This window comes from Miniopterus natalensis, chromosome 4 (genome assembly GCF_054644295.1).
Source record: "Miniopterus natalensis isolate mMinNat1 chromosome 4, mMinNat1.hap1, whole genome shotgun sequence".
Taxonomy (NCBI): domain Eukaryota; kingdom Metazoa; phylum Chordata; class Mammalia; order Chiroptera; family Miniopteridae; genus Miniopterus; species Miniopterus natalensis.
The window spans coordinates 50,221,650-50,244,497 of record NC_142084.1 but is presented as its reverse complement, the minus strand read 5'-3'; the positions used below and the strand labels follow the sequence as shown (position 1 = coordinate 50,244,497).

The 22,848-nt window shown below is 41.4% G+C and overlaps 1 protein-coding gene across 2 annotated transcripts in view; it reads left to right on the top strand.

Moving 5' to 3' along the window:
- The window catches only part of FNIP2 (folliculin interacting protein 2), a 117,623-nt gene that overhangs the window by 65,649 nt on the left and 29,126 nt on the right, over positions 1 to 22,848 (top strand). For both annotated transcript variants that reach the window (XM_087816532.1, XM_087816531.1), the window contains 6 exons: positions 59 to 130; positions 8,824 to 8,953; positions 15,517 to 15,718; positions 16,007 to 16,095; positions 17,753 to 17,899; positions 18,009 to 18,178. In XM_087816532.1, the coding sequence (XP_087672658.1) occupies positions 59 to 130; positions 8,824 to 8,953; positions 15,517 to 15,718; positions 16,007 to 16,095; positions 17,753 to 17,899; positions 18,009 to 18,178 (810 nt within the window). The remainder of the gene's footprint in view (positions 1 to 58; positions 131 to 8,823; positions 8,954 to 15,516; positions 15,719 to 16,006; positions 16,096 to 17,752; positions 17,900 to 18,008; positions 18,179 to 22,848) is intronic.

Sequence of the window (22,848 nt, the reverse complement as noted above, 5' to 3'; positions counted from 1 at the left end):
TAAAACAACTCCTCCTTGAAAAGCCCAATAACATGGTTTTCTTTTGCCTTTACCTCAGCACATAGCACTCCAGTTGACATGCCAAGCAGAGGACAGAATGAAGACAGGGACAGTGGCATTGCTCGATCAGGTATTTGTACTTCCTTTTACTGGTTTAGCTAATAGAGTAAACTGTCCATACTGGTGAAGTAGTTGGGAAAATAGAAGATAGGTCTCACATATCTGAAGATCTAGAACTTAAATAGTTGAGTCATTTTGATCTACTTAAACTATTCAGAATTTTCCAGCATGGGAGATTTGTCTCTTTTCCCTTGTCCATTCATTAAGTCATTCAGCCAGTCATTCATTTATATTAACATGGGCTCATAGATATGCATTTTATACTCTGGGTTATAACCCAATTCTACTTTATTTAGTTGCTCAGATTGTTCCAACTTTGGCCACGGAAGCCACGAGCTCTTTCAGTGGGCTCCTGTGTTACTTTAACATACCCCCATCAGTGTGTGTGTGTGTGTGTGTGTGTGTGTGTGTGTGTGTGTGTGTGTGTTTTGAGCACTTCCTTACTTTCTGGCACTACCAGATGCCCAGATTTGTCTTGTATATTTCCTATTCCAGTCCTGGAAGCAGCCGTTTCTCCATGGAGCACTGTCCTTTTTTGGAGAATGGTATTAGATTCCAAGATTTGGACACTAGATGTGTTTATTGCTACTGGAGTGTCATTTCTTATAGGCCCTCTCAGCTGACAGACAAAAAAAATAAGAGTGTATGCCAACGGTGTATAGACCTATATGAAAACATTGGTACCTGTAACATCTGTACCTATATTAAGGTAAACGTGAGTTTGTACTGCTTTCTCTGTTATTCATAAACCATTACCACATGGACCACTCCGCCTTCTCTCTAGCTTATCCATAAACTCCCACTGCAGCAGTGAGGAACCTGGCTCTCACCGCTTGCCATCCATTTAGTGTCTCACTTCAGTATACACAGACGGCAGTGTCAGCATTGTTACCTTGTACCCCTGCCGGAAACGACTTTATTAACGGCGCTCATGTGCAATTCCTTAACCTTTCGTCTCACACACGTCCACTCTTTTCCAAAGTGACTGAGGTCAGCACCTTTTGAGATGGGGGGGTTTTTGCGGCCATATGTACCAGGCCAATATACTCCCTGAAGTCACAGCTGACACCAGTTCACCTTGCAGACGGCTTCCTGCATGCCACCAGCAATTCTGATTACACAAGTCAGTTTTGAAGAATAATTTAAGGTTTTTTATTTTTCTCAATAATCTAATAAAGAAGCTTTTTTGTTGTTTGTTTTTTAAATCATTGTTTGTAGGGAGAAACTTGTCCCAGGATAAAAAGGAATTTTAAAGGAAATTTTGCGATTCTCCATCGCAAAAGATACCTGCAGTTCTTTGTTCTTGCCCATCTCTTCCTTCTGCAGAGGGAAGTAGCTCTGCAGGCAATCTCCAAAGGAAGGAATGGATGGAGGACCTTAGTTCACGTTTAGGTGCACACTTCTGTGCATAATGTGCTCTGGGAATACAAAGAGCCGCATGGTTTTACATTTTTAAAGGGGTGTACTCTGCTGTTAGAGAACTAAACTATTTTGGTGGTTTTCACAATAAGGCCAGTTTGATACAGTTGAAATTAAGGAAAAAGGTTAGAAGGGTAGCACCAGTTTCTGACTAACCAACCATCAAGCCACATTTATTTATTGAATTACAATTTTCTAGCCCCATGTGTTGTCAGGCTTTACCAGAATTTGGGATGTTTTTGAAGAAGAGTAAAAATGTAGCACCTGCCCTCAGGAAGAGTTACATGTAAACCAAGAGTTAAAATACAGTGTGATAAGTACTCACTCATAAAACACTGTGGCACGTCAGATGATGGCCTCATAGGAGATGAGATATTTGAGTGACAGCTTGTAGGGAGAAAAGAACTGCATCTGAGTTCAGGAAAAGAGCATTTCTGAAAATAGTTTGTGCAAAGGTGTAGATCCTTGAGCGTACACGGTTAGAATGCTGGACCGTGTGACTGAGAGTGTGAGGGAATGCCAGAAGGTAAGGCTGGCTATGAAAGGCTAATGTGAAGGTGCCAGCGCCATGTTAAGGAATTTGGATTTCATCTTGTTAGTGGGGCAGCTGAGGGATGTAACTAACATAGTTATTGCTAAAATAGATCAATGGTGAAGGGGCTGAGGGAGATGGACAACAAAGAAACTTTCCCCCCCATTAACTTTATTTCAGTATAATGTCCCCAAACTTATGGGGCTTTTTGCCACTGTGTGTGTGTGTGTGTGTGTAAAACTAGTATAAAGTGACTATCCTATCTAGCATAAAATTTTGAAAAAATCATTGTTTTTTTTCCTCTTCACCCCTTTTTGGAATAGTATCTTTGAAAAATATACAGCTTTTTCTGGGTTATCCAGTTGCTTTTTGTAATAACAGAGAAGAAAGAAAATCTTAATTCTGATCTATTCTTAATGCATTTTACCCCTCATAAGTACTCCAATGCCTCTTTGCATAGTTTGTAACACACACATGCACACACACACGCGCACACGCACACAGAACTGGGTTCTCCTCCAGTTTCTAACTTGGGAAAAGAAGTGGAGGAAGTAAAGCAATAACAAAAGTATCCAACTCATTTATTGCCTTAACTAGTTAGACTTTTTTTTAAAGAGGCTTCAGTAAAGGAATAAACAGTAAGCTCACAATGTCTTTCACATTGTAATATTAGCAGTGTACTCAAAGGTTTTTGTCTTACTCCCTGCATTTTGGGAATATATTACGGAAGTCAAGTGAGAAATACATATATTTTATTCAAAATTTAATATTCATAGACTTTTACTTATGACAAGTTGGAGAATAATTTCTCTAGCGTCATTGTGGAAGATGAGAAGTAGAAGTGGGAGACAAGAAGAAATGTTTGTGCTCACCAAAAGATGGGAAGCAACCTGACGTTCATCAGTCACCAGGGACTAGGCCAGTGACAGTTCCCAGTAAAGGAATACCATGTGGCAGTTAAAAGGATTGAGGCAGCTCAGCCTGCCTTGAAATAAGAAAGTTATCTTGGGGTGTAGCAACAGTGTGTTACAGTAAGCTGTCATTATGTTTCCAAAAAGCATATATAGGACCTCTCTCTCTGCATGAAAGACAGATAAGTATGCTCATAGGCTATCTCTGGAAGGGATACGAGCTGGACAGGTATGCAGGGGAAATGCATTCTCACTGCGCTCTCTTTTGGATATTTTGAATGCGTCCTCTCTGCATATGTAAATCAAAAAGGTAAGTTATTTGTAAGAGGTTCTTTTAGTGGTTGCCATTAGAAATATTTCCTCCCTCTTAGGAGAGAAGAGGGATGAATTTCAGTCATACTAGAAGCTAATATTGGCAGGGCTCAGCGATGGATGGGACACGGGAGATGGGGGAGCAGGGAGGAACCAAGGGCAACCCTCCAGTTCCTAACTTGGGAAAAGAAGTGGAGAATGTTGGCATTAACTAGTTTAGGGAAAGCAGAGACAGATGTTGAGGTAATATTTATTAGAAGTGTCTAACTTCTCCAGCTGTGAGTACTCAGCTACAGTTTAGAAGTAGGAACTGGCTCTAAAGAGATGGGTTGGAGCAGAAGCTAAAATTTGGAAATCTTGGGTCCCTGAGTAGAGTAAGGCTCAGAGGGCCCGGACTGAGTCCAGAGTCACTGAGCCTTGTTAATCTGCCACTTTAATTCACATTTAGATTCTCTTCTTCACCAAATGTCCATGTCATTGACAAGAAAAATAATTTCCCCATTCTCTCTCTGTGCAACTTCATTTCCTCTGTTCTTAAAAGTAATAAGACACTGAAGATCAGTATGAGGAAAACTTCTGGTATGTACTTTGAGACATTTTTATTTAAGTGTTTTAAAATGAACCCTCAGGGCAAGAATACACTTCACCATAGTGTTTAAAGAGGCCATGCATTCGGCCCACTGTGCAGATAAGACGGACCCCACACCCAGGATGTGGCTTGGATGTCAAGACTGATAACACCCTACGTACCCCAAGAGGGTGTGAGATTTATTACCCACATACTGAGGCGCTCTGGTGAGAGCAGGGTGGGGTTCAGAAGATGCCTTGTGAGAAAGGGAAAGGAGATGGGGGGGGGCTTGTGGTGGTTAGGGCAGGGCCAGGGTGAGGGGTGTGAACTTCCTATGGGCTCCAGAGGAGGGAGCCCTGGGGCTCTCTCATCAGCTTGCCCAGATATGGGGCAGGTAAAAGGAAGGGGGTGGGGGTGAAGCTTAAAAGTTATCAGTAGTCAAACATCAAAACCTGGAGTCCGACTCCTTATTACTACGTGGATCACCTCTGAATAATGCAAAGTGACATCCCGTCTGTACCTGAACCCTATTGACTTAACTGACACAGTGCTTTGTGGAGAGCTGCAGGAGTCAGGAGTGTGCTGTTCCTGTTTGTTTCTGTGTAGGGGAAGGGCCGTGGCGCCCTGTTGACCTTGCATGCATCCATATGGGCACCGGCTTGCACTGCCACTTACCGGGCTTGGTGGTACAACTTGTGCTCCTCTGGGAACCTGAGAGAATGGGGGGCCTCTGAGGAGCTGTTAGGGGGTCACCCCCCACTTACTTCTCCATCTCTCCTGGGCAGTTGACATGAGACAGTTTCTCATCACCTCCAGGGTTCTGATGAGATAAGCTTCTGAGGGAGCTTTCTGCCCAGCCGCCATCATACTAGAGCTGCAGAACATAAAACTGCTTAGCCGGAGTCCAGAACTGGCTCCCCAGCAACAGGGGCTCCCGCAACTTGTGTTGCAGGCATCTGACCCCCTTTGTGTCAGTGTGTCCATTTGGGGTGTGGGAAAAGGATCACTGTGAACTGGCACCTTTTGGCTGCTGCTCCTCACTGTCTGTGTAACTAATAAACTGTCCAATCTAAAAAAGTTGTATCTTTACTGTCCACTCTTACCTTAGGCTTTGCCTTGTCTTAAATGTGTGAACTTGGCAATCTACTGTAGCTTGAGCAGAACTCAGTTTCTTCATTTCTTTAGACTTCTCATATTTCAAGGCAGATCTTTGGTATTCTTCTGGAATGGATATTTCTTTTCTTCAATTTCACAACTGTGGACTCGTTCACTTTAGCTTTTTTCTTTCTAGATTTGCCACTATGATTTCAAAACGCTTTAATTTTTAAAAAATAGACTTTACTTTTTAGAGCAGTTTTAGGTCCACAGCAAAACTGAGTGGAAGGTACAGATTTCCCATGTAGTCCCCTCTTTCACCCATGCATAGCCTCCCTCATTATCAACATCACTCACCAGAATGATACATTTTTCAGGAATAAAAGGATGCTAGTTAAAGAGTCCTCCTCAGACGGGAGGGTGGGGAAGAAAGTTGAGAGTTAACCAGGTACAAAATGTTAACAGTAATCTGGTGATGGGATTTTGGCCATTTTTTATTTTCTGATTAGTGCACAAAACTTCAAAAGTCTTTGCAACCCATATGTGTAGTAACATTTTTTCTAATTATAAAAGGACTCTAAAAAGAAAAGTGATACTGCAGATATTAAGGAGTGTTAGACATAGCACTTTTAATGCTGAAATGGAGCCAATGAATAATTTAAAAGTCTCACATTTGATAACTCAGGCACCAATTGGAGAATTTCTTTACCCAGCTCACAGAGCTAACTGGGGGCACAGCTGGGGCCAGAATGCCCCCCATTGAACTCCTATGCAAAAACTCTTCAGTATCCAGCAGCTGCCAGGCCCCATCACAAAAAGTACTTGTGCATCAGCTGGGCAGAGCCCATGCAGCTCTCTTTTTTTTTTTTTTTAAATCCTCACCAGAGGATATGTTTTTATTGATTTTAGAGAGTGAGGAACAGGGAGAGAAAGAGAGAGAGAGAGAAATAACATTGATGTGAGAGAGAAACATTGATCAGTTGCCTCCTATACATGCCTCGACCAGGGATTGAACCTGCAACCTAGGTATGTGCCCTGACGGGGAATTGAACCTGCAACCTTTTGGTATACTGGGTGATGTACACCTTTTGGTGTACTCCAACCAATTGAGCCACTCGGCCAGGGTGCAGCTCTGATTTTATCAAGCTCCTTAGGTGAACAGGGTGCACAGCAGAGCTCCAGTGTTGTATCCCACTGCACTGCCTTTCAGACCATGAGCCTCGCCAACAATCAAATGCACTAAATGTTGATTGAACAAATAGCTGAATCCGCCCTTTTCTCATGAAAAATGGCAGTAGTTTGTGGACCAAAATTAGGCCTGGTTTTGCATTTAAGAGTTGTAACTGTATGGTTTCTTAGAGTGTCTGGTTGATGATATACACTACAGTACTTTTCCATAAAAGTCTTATTAAGTAATATTAAGATATTTTTGATGAGGGAATGCTGGATGGCTCTAAGCCAGCACTTTAGCTTAATATTTCATTTGTATGCCATAAATATTCAGCATTTTTTAATGAGGAGAAAAGGAATAGCCTCTTTTTATTTTAATTTTTTGCCTTTCCTTTTCATGTCTCTATTACAAGCCCTAGTTTCTTTTCATAGTTAGCTAATCAGCATTAATAACCACTTAGTACTCTGAAATGTCTTAATTAGTCCACCTTTTCCAAGAATTATCAGAGAGAGTGAATAGCTAACATTTATTGTGTGAAGTGCTAGGCAAAATGTTTTATGTGGATTGATTTGTTTAATCCTCACAGGAACCTTTGGAAACAGATCAGTGTTTTTTCTAACTTTTCTTTTGTCTGCAACACATGCATATGCATTTCACATCATGATCCAGTAACAAACATCTTTATAAACAGCAAACAAAAAGTTTTATAATTAATCTTAACACTGCACTATACTCTGTTTTCTTCTGTTTTTAAATGTTGGTTTTGATCCGCTAAATAATTCATAACACGCTAGCAGATTGCGGCTCTCATGAAAAGTACTGGGATGTGGTACTATGTTGTCTCCTATTTTATAGATGAGAAAGCTGACAGGTTAAGTAACGTACACAAGTGTCACAGCTGCCGAGTAGCAGAGCTGGTATTTGAACCAGGATCCTGAGCTCTTACACAGTTTACTAAACTGAATTATATAGGAGTCCAATTTCCAGAATAAATTGTATTGCTGTATATACCACAGCAGTCTTGTTTCTGTGATAGGAAAAAAAATGTTTGTAATACAAGTACCCCACAACTATCCTCCACCTGCCAAAAGAAGCTTATTTGCTCAGCAGAAGACAGGAGACCCTGAAGATTTGGGAGTTGGGAACAAGGATCTTCTGGATCTTATAGGGGGCTTTGAGAATTTTGGGGGTGGGGCAGAATTTTCTAATTGGGATATTTTTATTAAGTAATTTTGTGTGGCTTTGAGGAAAAACTCTCTTCTACCCCCTTTCAAAATTCTCAGTAAAATTACCAACTCACTGATATTTGAAATGAAGATTTGATTTTGGAGATTTAAGTCCAGGCTTAAATCAAGGCTAAAACCAGATCAGAGCAGAGGCCACCTGCTAGGGCCAGCCACGTCTGGGTAGCACTTTAGCGCAGAAGTGCTGTATGTGCAATAAACATTATTTATTGTCTGTTGTGGTCCTGGGTACTGTCCTGGGTACAAGGCACACACAGCATCTCATAGACCTCTGCTTTGGGAGGAAGCTAGAGTCATTATGCATCTACATTTTATTGCCTGGGAAGTTCATTGATATTTTTCTAGACTTGAAGCTTCATGAAGGCCAAGATGTGTGTGTCTTGTCCACTACTGTATCCCTATTGCCTAGCACAACACCTGGCACATGGTAGACACTCAGCATTAGCTTACTGATTATTGACTGTTAGCCAAATAACTATTGTAGATCTAAGAACTCAGGTCAGAGAGTCAGGTTATTTCCATCTGCCTGTAAAAGATGTAAATAAAAACATAAACATAATAGTCATTTGGAGAAACTGCCTTGCCAAGTGATATCCATGAGCTTAGTCCACTGTGTTTACTGAAGTCAGTTTCCTTTGCCCTGTGATTTGCTTCTGAAAATGTTGACTAGCCATCTGTAACACCCCATTGCCTTTTCCCCTGGACTGAGTGACATTTCAATGTCTAATTCCTTAGCCCTAGAGAAGTAAAAAGAGAAAGTCCGTCTCCTTTCATTCTTCCAAACCATTAGACATCCTCCAAGCCCCTGTTACTTGAAAGAAACCCTTTGCTTACCTCAGATGGACCTGAGATGTTAGAGAAGTCTGGGCCAGCATGTCAGCTCACACGTACTGCAAGCCCAAGTGCAGGCATCTAATATTATGTAGCAGGAGGAAGCAGAGAAAGGCTCGGAGGCAAATAGGTAATCCAAGCAGAAAACACATTTAAGACTAGAGGCTGGAGGTTGAGGGGAAGAAGGGATAAATTTTGTGTATTTGGTGATGAGCAGGAGAGAGGATATTATGTGGAGCAACTACTCATTTGTCTAGATTTCACCTAGATTTACCTACAGGTGTAAGTAAATGTGCATGGCATTGGTTACCAGGTAGCAATATAATTAGTTATGTTATATGTGGACCATTTTATGAGAAATCTGCACTCTGACTTAATGAATAGTAATGACTTTGCATTCATAATATGGGGCCAGGTCATTGAGGCACTTGCTAGGTCTGCAATCCCTTGGTTTCCTTTTTAAAGGATATTTTCTTTGCTGTACATCCAAGTAGGAGAGAAGTTAAGTCTCCCCCTGCTGGACATGACTGGTAGAACCTGAAATTTTAGGTTATTTTTTTATGTAGCTACACAATGTTCATTTACCTCAACTTTCAACTTTTAACTTTTCCTCCCCACAGCCTCCCTGAGCAGCCTTTTGATTACGCCTTTCCCATCTCCAAGCTCCTCTGCGTCTTCTTCTAGCAGTTACCAGCGCCGCTGGCTGCGAAGTCAGACAACAAGTTTGGAAAATGGCATCATTCCAAGGAGGTGAGCTGCAAGTTTCCTCTTGCTGAAGGGGGTATGAGTAGTGTAGGCAGCTTGGTGGGACTTGCAGGATGCTGTACTCGCCTGCTGTCAAAAAACAAGAGAGCTGAAACTTTCTGATGAGCTTCAGTTTTGCCTGAAAGTTTACAAGTTAGAAGTTTCCTGCAAAGAATAAATAAAAACAAAAAATAAATCTTCTGGTTTGGAAAACACTGGGAAATATCTGGATGGTTGTGTCATGTATAAGCTACATTTGGTGTTAATTTAAAATGAGTATGCTCCCTGTTTTCATTGGCTTCCTTCCAAATGTAACTGTTGTACGTTAGGAGGGTGGAATAAATCTCTTCCTTGGGTTACGGTGACACCAGTGTGAAAATATATGAACTCAAGGATTGTAACATACTCTCTTTGTGAAACTTAAATTCTTAAACCAGTCAGTCATGAATCAGATTATGAATAGAGGTGGCATCAAGATATTTTCTGCCTTCATCTCAGTTGATTTTTATTATTTTTTAATTACAGTTGACATTCAGTATTATTTTACAGCATAGTGTACAGCATAGTGGTTAAACGTTTGTGTAATTTATGAAGTGATTCCCCCAATAATTCTATTGTCCACCTGGCATGCTTTTAGATCTAAAGTTTAGTTGTTTGCAAGATGTGTATTTTTGGCTTATGATGATGTCACGTCAACAGCTTCCAGCCTCTTCTTTCTACAATCCAAAAATTCAAGAGGGAATTAAGATAGGTTGTACCTATGAAAATTCACGTGTAAATTGGTTGACTTAATAAATTGACTAGTAATCACCATGTGTAGGGAATCTGTGAAGGTGTAAAGATGATTCAGGTAGTTGCCTTCATTTGGGTAGTTTGAAGATATATACCATAAATAACGGAATAAAGTGCTTTGGCACTCTGAGAAGGGAGAGAACACTTGCTGGTGGTTTGGGGAGACCTGGGGGTCCTTCATGAAAGATGGTGCTGAAGGGACAGGCTGAGAAACCAGGGGTCAGGGTGTGTGTGTGGCACATGGCAGGCTGCTTGTCTCTTCTGTTACTTTCAAGATCGTAGGGAGCTAGACAAAAAAAAGAAAAATATATATAGCTGCATCACTCACTGACTGAGGAGCTGCCTTTTGGTTGGCAGACTTGGAGTGGAATGGTTAAGAGCTTGGAATTTGGTGTGGGGACACATCCCAGGTCTGCCACGCACTAGGTGAATGTGAGAATGAGTCTACCTGGATTCTAAGTGTTGCTTCTTCACCTGCAGTTTCATAATTGCACTAGTATCAGCCTCACAGCATTGTTGGAAAAGTTAAAAGAGATACAGCCAATCAAGGACGAGACATGGTAAATAAAATATTGGCCAATATAACTTATTTACTATTATTATTGCCATCGTTATCATTGCTGTTACTGCAGCTGCCAGGAGAAGGTGTCTTACCATCCTCACTGTCATTATGACAGCTTCTGTCATTGGAAGAAATAGATGGGTCTTAGAAGCTTTCCCTTTCTAATTTGAATTGATACCTGACATTGGGAACTAATGAATCGTTAGTGAACTTACACCTAAAATAGATATCTTGGGCTCAAAAATCAGCCTAGCCAACATGGCTTAGTGGTTGAGCCTCAATCTAGGAACCAAGAGGTTATGGTTTGATTCCTGGTCAGGTCACATGCCTAAGTTGTGGGCTTAATCCCCAGTAGGGGGCTTGCCGGAGGCAGCCAATCAGTGATGTTTCTCTCTATCCCTCTCCCTTCCTCTCTCGAAAAACATCAATAAAAAACATATTAAAAAAAGAAAAGAAAATGTAGCATCCTTTGTTCAAAACACAGGAAAAAGTGCTGTTAAAGAGTATACTAAAATATAAAGTTTCCCCTTTAAAAATGTTTTACTTACAAAATGTAATAGGAATAATATTGACACATGAGTAATAACATAGATTTATGAATTGCAAAAGGTAATACTTTGGTGTCATAATTTTATGTAATATAAGAAATAATAATAAAATGATACCTTCACTCATAAGATTTTTCTGGTTCACTTTTGTGCAAGTTCATTTGTATAGGCTATCAAAATTTATACATCAATCAGTGTAATTGAAAGCAGCATTAATAGCTCCTGGCAAATGCCAGATGGCAAATATTTTTGATATTTTTTTTATTTTGAGATATTTCTGCAGATGCAACTATTACTGGAACTTTGTAGGTTATAATAACGTTGAGATACATTTCTGATAAAATTTCAAACGTAAATTTTAGTACATCTAGATCAGATGATTCTTGTGGAAATTTTTCTAAAAAGATTTAATTCTTCACTCAAATCCATTTTGTGTTGTCTGAATTTAATTTTAAATGTAAATTTATACAAGGTTTTTTAAATGTTTCCTCTGACATTTCCTGTAACTTATGGAGGTCTTTTTTAAAAAAAAATGTTTTTATTGATTTTTTTTTTTAGAGAAGAAGGGAAGAGGGGGGGAGAGAAACATCAATGCAAAAGAGAAACATTGATTGGCTCCCTCCTGCATGCCCCCTACTGGGGATCTAATCGAAACCCAGCATGTGCCCTGACCAGGAATTGAACCTGTAACTTTTTGGTGCACGGGACATTGCCTAACCAACTGAGCCACCTGGCCAGGGCTAATGCATCAATCTTTACATTTACTTTCTATTTCTGTGCCTGTGGGTATTTGATTTATAATGTTGCTGCAGTTTGAAAAACCAGAGATTATAAACTCTTTGAAGAATTTTAATAACTTCCTGATATGCTTTATTGCACTGTCCACTCTAGGCTCTTACTTTGTAATTATTTACTGTTCTAGGGCTCAGGTCAGAGAGTTAAACTTACTTTGTGCAGAATTCATAGGGACGAACCCTGATAGATGGACAAGCTGTCCTCCCAACATGGGTCACAGGCCTGCCTAAGTTCTTCCTCTTGCCCATGGTCGTGACCACTGCTGCTTCTGCTGCAGCCACTGTCAGAGCCACCAATCTGAGCCCAGGTCCCAGCCTTGCCACGCTGGGGCCTTGTGGCACCCTAGATTGCCCAGACATGCGGGTGTGTGCCTGACTGCCAGGCCAGTTACTCATTGTCTGGGTTGCATGCCCTCGGGCCTGAGCCTACCACATGCTTTGCACTCTGGTATCTTTACCAGAGAACACACACATGCTCCATTGTACCATCAGGCTTCACTTACAAATTCAATAATAAAATTATTAAGAATTCAAGACAGCAACCACAGAACATTAAACTAAACCTGGGTTCTTTCTGAGAGCGGACAGGACTCCATGTGAGCAGGATGCATGCCTGTGGAGCTGGCCTGGATTCAGCACTATTTAACACTGAGAATGTAAGCACAGTGGACATTTTGCATTGATCCCTGTGCCATCAAAGATCCTTTCATTTAAAGGATATTGCAGTTGATGGCTCCCTTTTGGCTGGTGTGTGGGTGGGGAAAATTAGTGTCTTGTGCTACACAAAAGAACAGTGGGATCAAAATTATGATTGCCTCTGGCTTTGAGAGAAAACTCAGAGTAGTTAAAACCTTTCTTCCTAAGAGAGTTAAAGGTCGTCAGGGAGGATATTCACAATCCTTAACCAGTGGTTCCATGCTGACACCCATGCCACAAGGCCCCCTGCTGTGCCTGGTGGTAAACCTTGGTTACTGGGTGGGGAGTCAGTCTTGGGCATTTAGCAGTTGTCACAGAGTACTGCTTGTAGTGGGAGGAAAGCTGCAGAGCTTCCATCTCTTAGTGAGCCTATTGAAACCTTAAAGGAGCAAGGTGTAATGTCCCAGAAAAGCTTTTGACTTGAATTATTAAATGGAACCAACCATATAAAGTTTCTGAGGGGATGGTCTTTGACCTACAAAAGTAGCAATTTCATATGTTCTAAGGTGTGTATAGATTCAGTGTAAGTTCAAAGCTGACATAAACAATTAGATTAAAGTCTTTTTTTTTTTTTAAATCCTCACCCAAGGGCATTTTTTCCATTGCTTTTCAGAGAGAGTGGAAGGGGGAGAGAGAGAGAAACATCAATATGAGAGAAACACATCAATTGATTGCCTCCTGCACATGCCCCAACCAGGGCCGGGGATTGAGCTTGCAACTTAGGTATGAGCCCTGGGCCGGAACCGAATCCAGGACCCTTCAGTCTGTGGGCCAAAGCTCTAAGCACTGAACCAAACCAGCTAGGGCAGACTAGGCAGTCTTGATATCTAGTATAGATCATTGAGATGGACTTAAATAATCAGAGTTTTGGCATTGTTTATGATCTTGAAGTACTCATAATGTAAATGCTTATTCATGTCAACAAAATTCCTTCTGATTTTTTATTAGAAGAAAAATCAAGTGGGCAGCATTAGTCTTTCCTTGACCCAAAGGCCTGCCTGCTGATGTGATTACTCCCAGCTATTTCCATTCAGTACTACAGCTGGCATGATGCATCTCACAGCAGGAACACCAGCAGATGGATCAGACATGGGGCAGAGTCCCTGGTCATTTCCAAGAAATGAGCCTAAACTAGAAGACAGAAACCCTGGGTTCTTATCTAGTATTGTCACTAAAGGTTTTCTGTTCCTAAAGCAAGTTGATTAATCACTCTGCCTCACTTTCCACCTTTGCAAAAACAGTCTATGGTACCTCACCTTTAGGTGACTAAGAGTAAAGATAAGATGAAGTATTTGGGTGCATACCTGAATTTTTAAAAACATTCTGAAACATCTTTTCCTTGTGGAATAATTTTTAAAACATAATTACAATACCACATGACCTGATTTATTCCAGTTTGGTTGATCCAAGGCTACAGAAGGAAGCTCAGTTACTTTAGAATTCAGTAGAGAGATACGTGAAGCAAGTAAGAGCTACCTGCACTGTGATAGCTATGGAAGTTTTTCAGAAATTCAGTAGGGGGCGCTCTCTGCTATGTTGAAATGGAGTTGGTTATTGTTTACAGGGTAGAGATGAAGACGATGCATAAATCTGCATAGAGTTCAGTGTTTATTGCAATTTGGTTATTAAAGACCACATTGGTCTAAGTTGAATGGGCTGATATGGCAAAAAAGGGTTGCAAGGAAGTATTGGTATCAAATAAGCTCAGAATTTCCTGTTCAGAGTAGAAATAAACTGATGTAGGAAAACAAATTATAGTACAGGTACTTTGGAAAAGAAGGGGGAACACTGTATGAAATTAAGTAAAATTCTAAAAGCCTCAAGAATTTTTTTCTGATGAACAGATGATTTGGATCTAGGGATTTCTTGAGAAAAGAGGTGATGGTTTATTATAGTGCATCACATTTACAACAGCACGTGGAGATCTTGTCCTTCCAAAGGCATGTTAGTGAGAGCCTTTACTGATTTACCGACCACACCTATATCTCCGGAATCTTGTTTGAAGTCGACAGAAACAATAAAATCCCTCTGAGGTTAGAACAAGATGTCTATCTCCTTTCCTTTAAAAATGCAATAGCTTTCCTGGCCGTAAACCTTTTGATGTATGTATGTTCTTTAAAATGTGGGTATGCTTGAAATCAGGCACAGTATAGATTGTAAGGAGAGCACTAAGTGAGAAATTTAAGACCAAGAGTAGGAGGCGAACTGCCTCGGATTCTGAGAAGCATACGTAATTATTATGTTGTCACCTGTAGTAAAGAAAACAGAGGAAGTGGTATCCACCCATATTTGGCAGAGACATGAGTCCAAATGATGGAGTCAATGAGTAAGAGAAAACTTATTGCACAACTGCCATGTGCCAGGCTGGGTGCTTTTATTTGCAATGTTATGTCCTTGGCTTTGATTTCTTTGTAGAAAAAAACAAATTAATTCTTTTGTTTTCACTCTTGCTGGTCATAGCTATGGGGCAGTTATGTTGGTTTGTCAGAATAGTTAAATATAAGACATAGCCGGCCCGTACTTGAATATATATCCAGGAGTTATTGACTTCATCATTCTCTTGTCATAGAAGCAGAGTCTCTCAAAAGAATGTTCGTTTTTTGAGAACTTGGCTATACCAGAAGAGAGGTGGTCTTTCCGTTTGGGGATTTCCCAGGGAGCTAAGTCAGACACATGGCTTAATCCAAGCATTTACAGAAGTAACTTCATCTAATTTGAAGAGCCTTTGGAAAGTGAGCTTCAACTACCAGTGAATACCTAATGTGACCCTTGGCTAAACAGAATACCACATGGGATCAGTTCTCTGCCCACGTTCTTATCTATTGGTGTCTATCAACCAGAGCAAAAGGCCGTGTTCTGAGTGAGCAGGTGTGTCAACAGCCCTTTCAAAACACCACCAACCTGGCACAGATAGTCTGCGGGAGAGGGGCTAAGGGCCTAGCAAGGGGGCATTTGACATTACTTTCCATTTTTATTTAAGTCTCACGTTAGGGTAGTATTGGGTTGTAAGCTATATTTTCATGACAGAGAATTACAGAAGAGAATGAATTAGAGGTAGATCAACTCCTGGTTAAGACTTTGAGTGTTCTGGATTAGCCACCTGAATGTCATCCCCTGACATCAGTTAATCCTCAGTGTGATACATTGATGCAACTCTTCAAACTTATTTCCCTCCAGGCCGACTGATGAGACATTCAGCTTGGCTGAAGAAACCTGTAGTTCTAATCCAGCCATCGTTCGGAGGAAGAAAATCGCCATAAGCATCATCTTTTCCCTGTGCGAGAAAGAAGAAGCCCAGAGGGATTTCCAGGACTTCTTTTTTTCTCATTTCCCCCTGTTTGAGTCTCACCTGAACAGGCTGAAGAGCGCAATTGAAAAGGTAATAAGAACATAATCTTACTCAAATAGAGAAGCGACTGTGGGTCTTTAAAGATGGTAGAGTCTCTTTGTTTAGGTATCAGATCACTTTCCTAGAGAACATACATCATTGATATTAGATATCGGATAATGTGTGGCTTTAGGATAGGAAATTCCTGCTTCCTGATGACTCAGACATCACTGCCTTGAGTGTTTTGATTATGATATCACTTATTGATAAAGCCCAGTAGATAGTTATACAGCAGTTTCTTTGCCGGAGAGTAATTTGGCGTGTTTCTCTTCAATGAAGGCCATGATCTCCTGTAGGAAGATAGCAGAATCAAGCCTCCGTGTCCAGTTTTATGTCAGTCGTCTGATGGAAGCTCTGGGAGAATTCAGGTAAATTCACAATTTTTCTAATGTAAGAAATGTATGAGTAGCAGTGGCAGGCATGGATCCAGGGAGACACAGAGACCATGACTTGGAAGAATTGGGGGCTGACCATTGTTAGTCACTTTAGCAGCTCCTTCCTTTATGATGAGAACTCAGATCGACGGAGCAAAACATTTAAGTCCCCCAGCACCAAGTGATCCTCACTGCTGCCTGATAGTCCTTGATATGATTGTTTTTTAACAGTGAAAGGAGAAAACTAATATTCCAGCGTCTTTTATTAGCCTGTTCATTATTCCATGTCATCCTCACAAAAGCCCTAAGAGTAGGCACTATTACCCCGTTTTACAGATGTGGAAACTTGAGTTCAAGGATGCTCATCCAGAGCATAGATGGGGGGAGAGCATGTATGTCAGGGAGGTACGCATTCCTGCTTGCCAGGGCATTCCTGGCTTATACCCAGTGTCCTCCCACAAATGTCCTGACCTAGACATTACATTATATGATTTTATTAGAGTGTGCCTTCACTATTAGTTTCTAATTGATGATCTTTGTACTCTGGACACCTGCTGTCTGGAGTCCTTGCCCCTAATATCTGGGTGGAAAGATAACCTGCTTTGGGTAGCAGGTGGAATTCTCTTTCACTGTGCTGAGCTGGGATCGTCACGCCATTTCTTAGAGCCAACTTCTCAGTGGGGAATGGAATCCCACTCCAAGGCAGTCAGGAGCTAACGAGTCAGTAGTCAGTGTTACTCTGTAGCTGAGGGACAAAAAAGTTTACACTTCTTGTTGGAACATTTTTGTGATACTTAAGGTATATGCTGGTGAACTCTATACTTGGAGCAGAATCCTTTTTGAATCTTGGGTTATGTATAAACTATTCAAGTAACATTAGGCATTATCTGGTGATATGTCAGAAATAGGAGATGTGAAGTTGTGCTTTTTGCCGGCAGCCTGATGCATAGTGAACCTTCTGTAGTTTGTGAGGATAGCCCTGCACTTGACTGTTGCTCTGCTGTGGTCAGGCTAGAAGCTGGCTTGTACTTGGAAGTCTGGTCGCTAGTTTAATGAGAGTATCAATTTTTCAGAGGTCAAGAATGTGAAAGTATGGAACCAGAAAGCCTCACTGACAGTGTACATAGAGAGGTCTTGTTCTTACTTCAAGCACCTATCCCTTCAGAAATGGGGGCAAAATAGTGTTAGCACATGGAGACCTTAGTTAGCGAATGAATCCCATTTCCGGTGACTATAACTTTGCATTGCTACCTAAGTCAACAAGTGCTCTGTTTTTTTTGCCAAGGTGGAATTCAGTTGTTTCTCAATAATTTTATGCACACAGCTAGAAAATCAAGTCAGAATATGTCTCCTCTGTTTTGATTTTGGAAGAGTGGATGTGTTTTACAGCTGGTCAACTTTGCCATTGTACAAAAGCAGCAATATGTAAATGAATGAACGTAACTGTGTTCCAGTAAAACTTTATTTACAAAAAAGGTGATAGTCATATTTGGCCTGTGGATCATAGTTTGCTGACCCCTGTTTTATATTCTGCATGAGTCTCTTGAGTCCTCCATAAGTTCAGATCATTGTTACCTCCTTTATTCCTTTATATAAGGATTATCCAAAATAATATTTGTGACACTTTTATGTATTCCTTCTCTTTTCATAGAGGGACTATCTGGAACTTATATTCTGTTCCAAGGATCGCAGAACCTGTATGGCTTACCATGATGTCCAACACTTTGGAAAAAACCCAGCTCTGCCAGCGCTTTCTCAAGGAGTTCACACTTCTGATAGAGCAGATCAACAAAAACCAGTAAGCTTCAGCTCTCTGGAGCGTGGTGCGCGTATTCCGTGGCCAGTGTATGTGACATGCCTCTTCCTGCGTTGACTCATCCAGTTGTATTTTCTTCCATTTCTCGAAGGTTTTTTGCTGCCTTGCTGACTGCAGTGTTAACCTACCACCTGGCCTGGGTCCCGACTGTCATGCCCGTTGATCACCCTCCCATTAAAGCCTTCTCCGAGAAACGCACCTCTCAGTCAGTGAACACGCTGGCCAAGACGCATCCGTATAATCCTCTCTGGGCACAGCTGGGTTAGTACTGATATGATTATTCAGAGGCTGTTTGGGATGGAGTGGGGAAAATGCTAGAATTTTTAGTTGATATTAACTGTCCAACCCAGTGATGCAGGGAATAGATTGGCCCACGGATTTCTTATTGTGAGGCTACCACCTTCCTCACCTTTCCCTGCTAGCGGCTTTGTTCTACTCTTTTAAAGCTGTGTAGGTAAGTTATGAAGTCTCCCAGACCATGCAGCACATCACACTAGAGCAAGGTCTTTTAACCTTGGCATTATTGACCTTTGGACCAGATCATTCTTTGTTGGGTGGGGGAGAGGGGTGCTGTCTTGTGTATTGTAGGATGTTTAGAAGTATCACTGGCCTTTGTTCACTAGCTGCCCAGTGAAAAGCCTCCTTCTGAAGTTGTGACAATAGAAAATTTCTCCAGACATTTCTGAGCATCCCCTGAGTTTGGGGGCAAGACACCCCCTGGCTGAGAACCACTACCCTAGAGGATAGACTGGATAGGAGAAAAATAAGACAAAAAAGAAAGTAGCACTCCATAATTTTACCACCTTTTCTCTTTTAGCATAAGTCAGAAACTTTATCTTTCTGTACGTTGCTTCCTTGCAATTTATTGGTGGCATTATTTCTTTAAAGCTTTGTATTGAGGCATGATATTGGAATCTAATGCTTTGGCATAGTTGGGTACAGAGTTTTGGGGCTTATGAAACCAATTTTGCATATCTGGGGTTCATGTGGAGGAGAGATATACTCTAGGACCTCTCATTTATCAAGCATTTAGAGTGACAAAGTGAAACTTTCACACTCTCTCTGTCCCAGACCCTGTGCTAGATGCCAGGGATATGGAGTTGAATACCATGCACTGCTTATCCTCAGGAAGCTAGCTGCCTAACGGAGGAGGCAGATTTGTATTCAGATGACTTCAGGATGTCCTGAGTAGCCTTTTGATGGGGGTGTGCAGAAAGGATGCAAGAGAGAGACTATAAAGTGCAGAGGCTAAGTATGGGTGCCAAAACCAGAACAGCCCAGATCAAATCCAGTGTCCATGGGCAAGTGACTTAACCTCTCTGACTCAGTCTCTTCATCTGTAAAATGGGGTGGAAATAGTTCATTATTGCTGTGTTATTTATAAAGCACCTTCACTACTGGTGCTGATGATGAAAATATTGATATCGGAGATCTTAGAAAACAGCATCTTATAATAACAATAATGAGAGCTGTCACTGTGAGCTAAACAGTGTTCTAAGTGCCTTTTACACATATTAATTAATTAGATTCTCATTCCAAATTTCCTTGTTGCCCTCATTTTATAGGTAGTAAAGGTGTCTTGCCCTTGTGCTCTGGGTCATAAAATGTATAAGAAAGAGCATACCGGTCTCACCATGAGGGGGATAATAGGTGCATGTTAAATGAATCTATGAAGAATTTATTAATTGATAAAGACTCTGTGGGTGTTAAAATGGATATGCTATGAGTAATCAGTACTGAGCCCAGTGAGGTGGTCAGCGCGCCTCATGCTCTCCGGGCCGTCTGGCTCTCCTAGGGAAGGACAAAGCATTGCTGCTCTTGCTACGGAGTAGTAGCCCTGAAGAAAGGTGATATCACCAAGGGGAGCCATGAAGGGAAGGAGGCTGGATGGGAAGAAGACGTGGTTATGTGCTGCCAGGTCACCCGTTTAAAAACAACACTAATTAAGCACTGTGCATTTAGTTAGATAAATGTATTTATAATTAGGCATGCTTCTCATCTGAAATTTAACTAATTGAGAGCCACTAATTCCCTTTGTTCAACTTAACAAGGGGAAGTCCCTTCCTACGGGCTCAGAGTACTTTTCAAAGGAGGTCATGTATTATTGAGTCTCCCATGCTTCTCTCCCCCAAACAGTGCAGCAGTGTCCGTCTGTGGACAAAGTGATGTGAGGAGGGGATGAGGCCCTGGTGCAGAGACATGCCATAGCTTGGTAAAGCCAAGTGTAAATGATGGTTGAGTTTCCATTATTACAAAAAATCAAGAGGCTTCAATAATTTGACTGGGGAAGATGCTTATTTCCAATTATCATTATAATTTTCTTAACTGTTTACCAAGTCACAGTAAACAGGAAAATATAAATTGCTAGGAATAAACACTGATGCAGATATAATTTTAACCCAGCTTCCTAAGTAATAGAGAAACTTTTATCTTGAATTATTTTAAAGGCATATCTGAGAGCTTGCCAGGACAGCTACTGTTATTGGTAGAGGTGGAGGGACGTTTTCCACAAGCCGATATTTCTTCTGGTGTGGGTCCCATCTGGGTTGCCATCTGTTATCAGTGGAAGTAGAGTTCTTGGGGTGCCATGAAGAAAAGAATTTCCTGACGCCCCCACTGGAGGATGGGGTGTCTTGAAAAGCTTTATTGATGATGTAAGATTAGGAGGGTTCCTCTCTAAGGTCCCATTTCTGTCATCTCACCATGGAAGAAGTCTAATCTTGTCTTCAGCAGGGCCAGAATTAAGGCCACTGCCCAGAATTTCTGCTCCATATCAAAGTACAGTCAAGTCCAGCATCTGGCTAGCTTATTTTGTGTTCTCAGCTGCAGTCCTTTGTGTGGGGGTCCACATGGCCATGGACCTTGTGGCTGCTTAAGGCCACATGGCTAGGTAGAGAGAACAGGTGAGTGCACAGGTGAGTGCAGGTCATGGAGAAAGAGCGAACCAGTGTGAGCAAGAAGAAGAGAGAGGGAACTCTATGTCTTGGGTTTTTAAATTTCCAAGATTTTGTGTGCTTTTGATGGGGTCCACCCTCTAGCCAGTCCGTTGTTCCCCTGGCTAGCCTAACAGGCAAGCACCTTCCCTGCATCACCACAATGTCACTGTGCATGTGCCCATCTCCCCCTTTGTTGTATCCCTTCCCCCAGTGATATGCAGGGAATGGACCAGTGGTTCCCTGGGGACTGTGAAGCTGTAGCTTCCTGGTGAAGCTGCCCAGATGACCATGCTTACAATGTCTGGCCTTCCCTTTGCCCTGTTTCTATTATTAATTTAACTAGTTAATTACAACAATAACAGTACCACTGCGGTGCCCACTTCTGACTGGTTTCTCAGCATTCTCAGGGAAACGAGAGAAGCTGGAAGCAACAAGCCCTTCACATCCTCTCGGGCTTGCCACTCGAGTTCACCAAGCCCTACTTCTGCCTACCACGTGCTCTCTACATACAGGTTTTCCAGGGTGTGGCTAACCGCCCATTAGTGGGTTGTGCAAAAGCTGCTCAGTAGGTCAAAAGGGCATTTAAAAAGCACAATAGAATAGAAAATGTCAGAGTGACACATACGTGCTTTGTAAAATGTTTGTTTCAAAGGGAGTGTAGGGTTACAGTCTAAAATGTATTTCTTTCTTGGGATGGGTCTACAAAGTGGGAAAGCCACTGTCTTTCACAATGATCGAAGGGGTTTCATGTGGGTCTCTTTTGGACCTAATGACTGCCAGCATTTGTGGAAATGTAAAGTAGCTTTCCTCCTCGAAAAAACAGGTTTGGGATCATTGGTTTAAATTAGTATAAGCATAAGAATCTGAAATTTCTTCTTCATTTTTTTCCTCCAGAAGTCTAAATTATATGTTTCAGAATGCAGTGGAATTAGACTATAAATAAAAAATATAAGGAGAAAATTCCCACTTGCTCAGACATTAAACAACCCCATAAACCCATAAGCCAAACAATACTTCACAGGAGAAATTAGTTCAAAATAGTTTGAACTAAATCATAATAAAAATACAATAAATTACAATGTTTAGCATTAGGGTAACACTGTTTAAAGGGGACTTCATAGCATATACACATTTATTAGAATGTAATCAATGAGTAAGCGACCTTTAAGATAATTAGTTTCTCTCCTTGTCTCCTTTTAATTTTCTCAGTTTCTCCCACTATCTGCCTTTGTTTCTCCATCTCCATGCCCCCCCCCCTCAGTTTTCCATCCCTTTACAATACTGCTGGATTCTCTCAGCTTCTCACCTCATTCTCTCCCCCTTTCTTGTTCTATCCCCTCTCTTTCTACTTTGTTTCTATCTTTTCAGTTTCTCTGGGTGTCTTCTTTCTTTCCCTCTCCCTCGGTGTTTTCTTTTCCTGTGTATGCTTTACACTCTCTCCTTTCCTCACCTTGCTCCAACCTTTGTGCTTCTCTTCAGTTCTCTATCATTTTGTTCCTCTCCACTCCCCGTATCCTTTCTTCTTCCTTCCCTCTCCTTACCCTCTGTCTGTTCTTCCCCTCTTCCTTCTGTAGGTCCCCTCTCTGTCCCTCTGCTCGCTGCCTCCTCTTAGTGTCCACTCTCTGTGTCCCCCTGTTTGTCTCCTTCCCCTGATCTCTTCTCTCAGCCTGTCCCCACCCCTCGCTGCTTCGTGTACTCTGTGGCCTCTCTCTGTTTCACCTGCAAACAGTCTTTTTACACACACCCCTTTTTTTCTGTCTTTCTCTCATATTCTCTCTTTTTCTTAAATTTAAGTTTATATATTTTAAATTGTGCTTTTAAAAGAAGCACAGAACATAACATTTATCATCTTAACCACTTCTGAGTGTATGGTTCAGTGATGTTAAGGCTGTTTACAGGGCTGTGCAACTCATCTTCATTTTGCAAAATTATACTCAGGAGAACAAAGGAACCTACTCTAAATTTAGTAGCTTCATCAGCATGGGACTGAAAAAC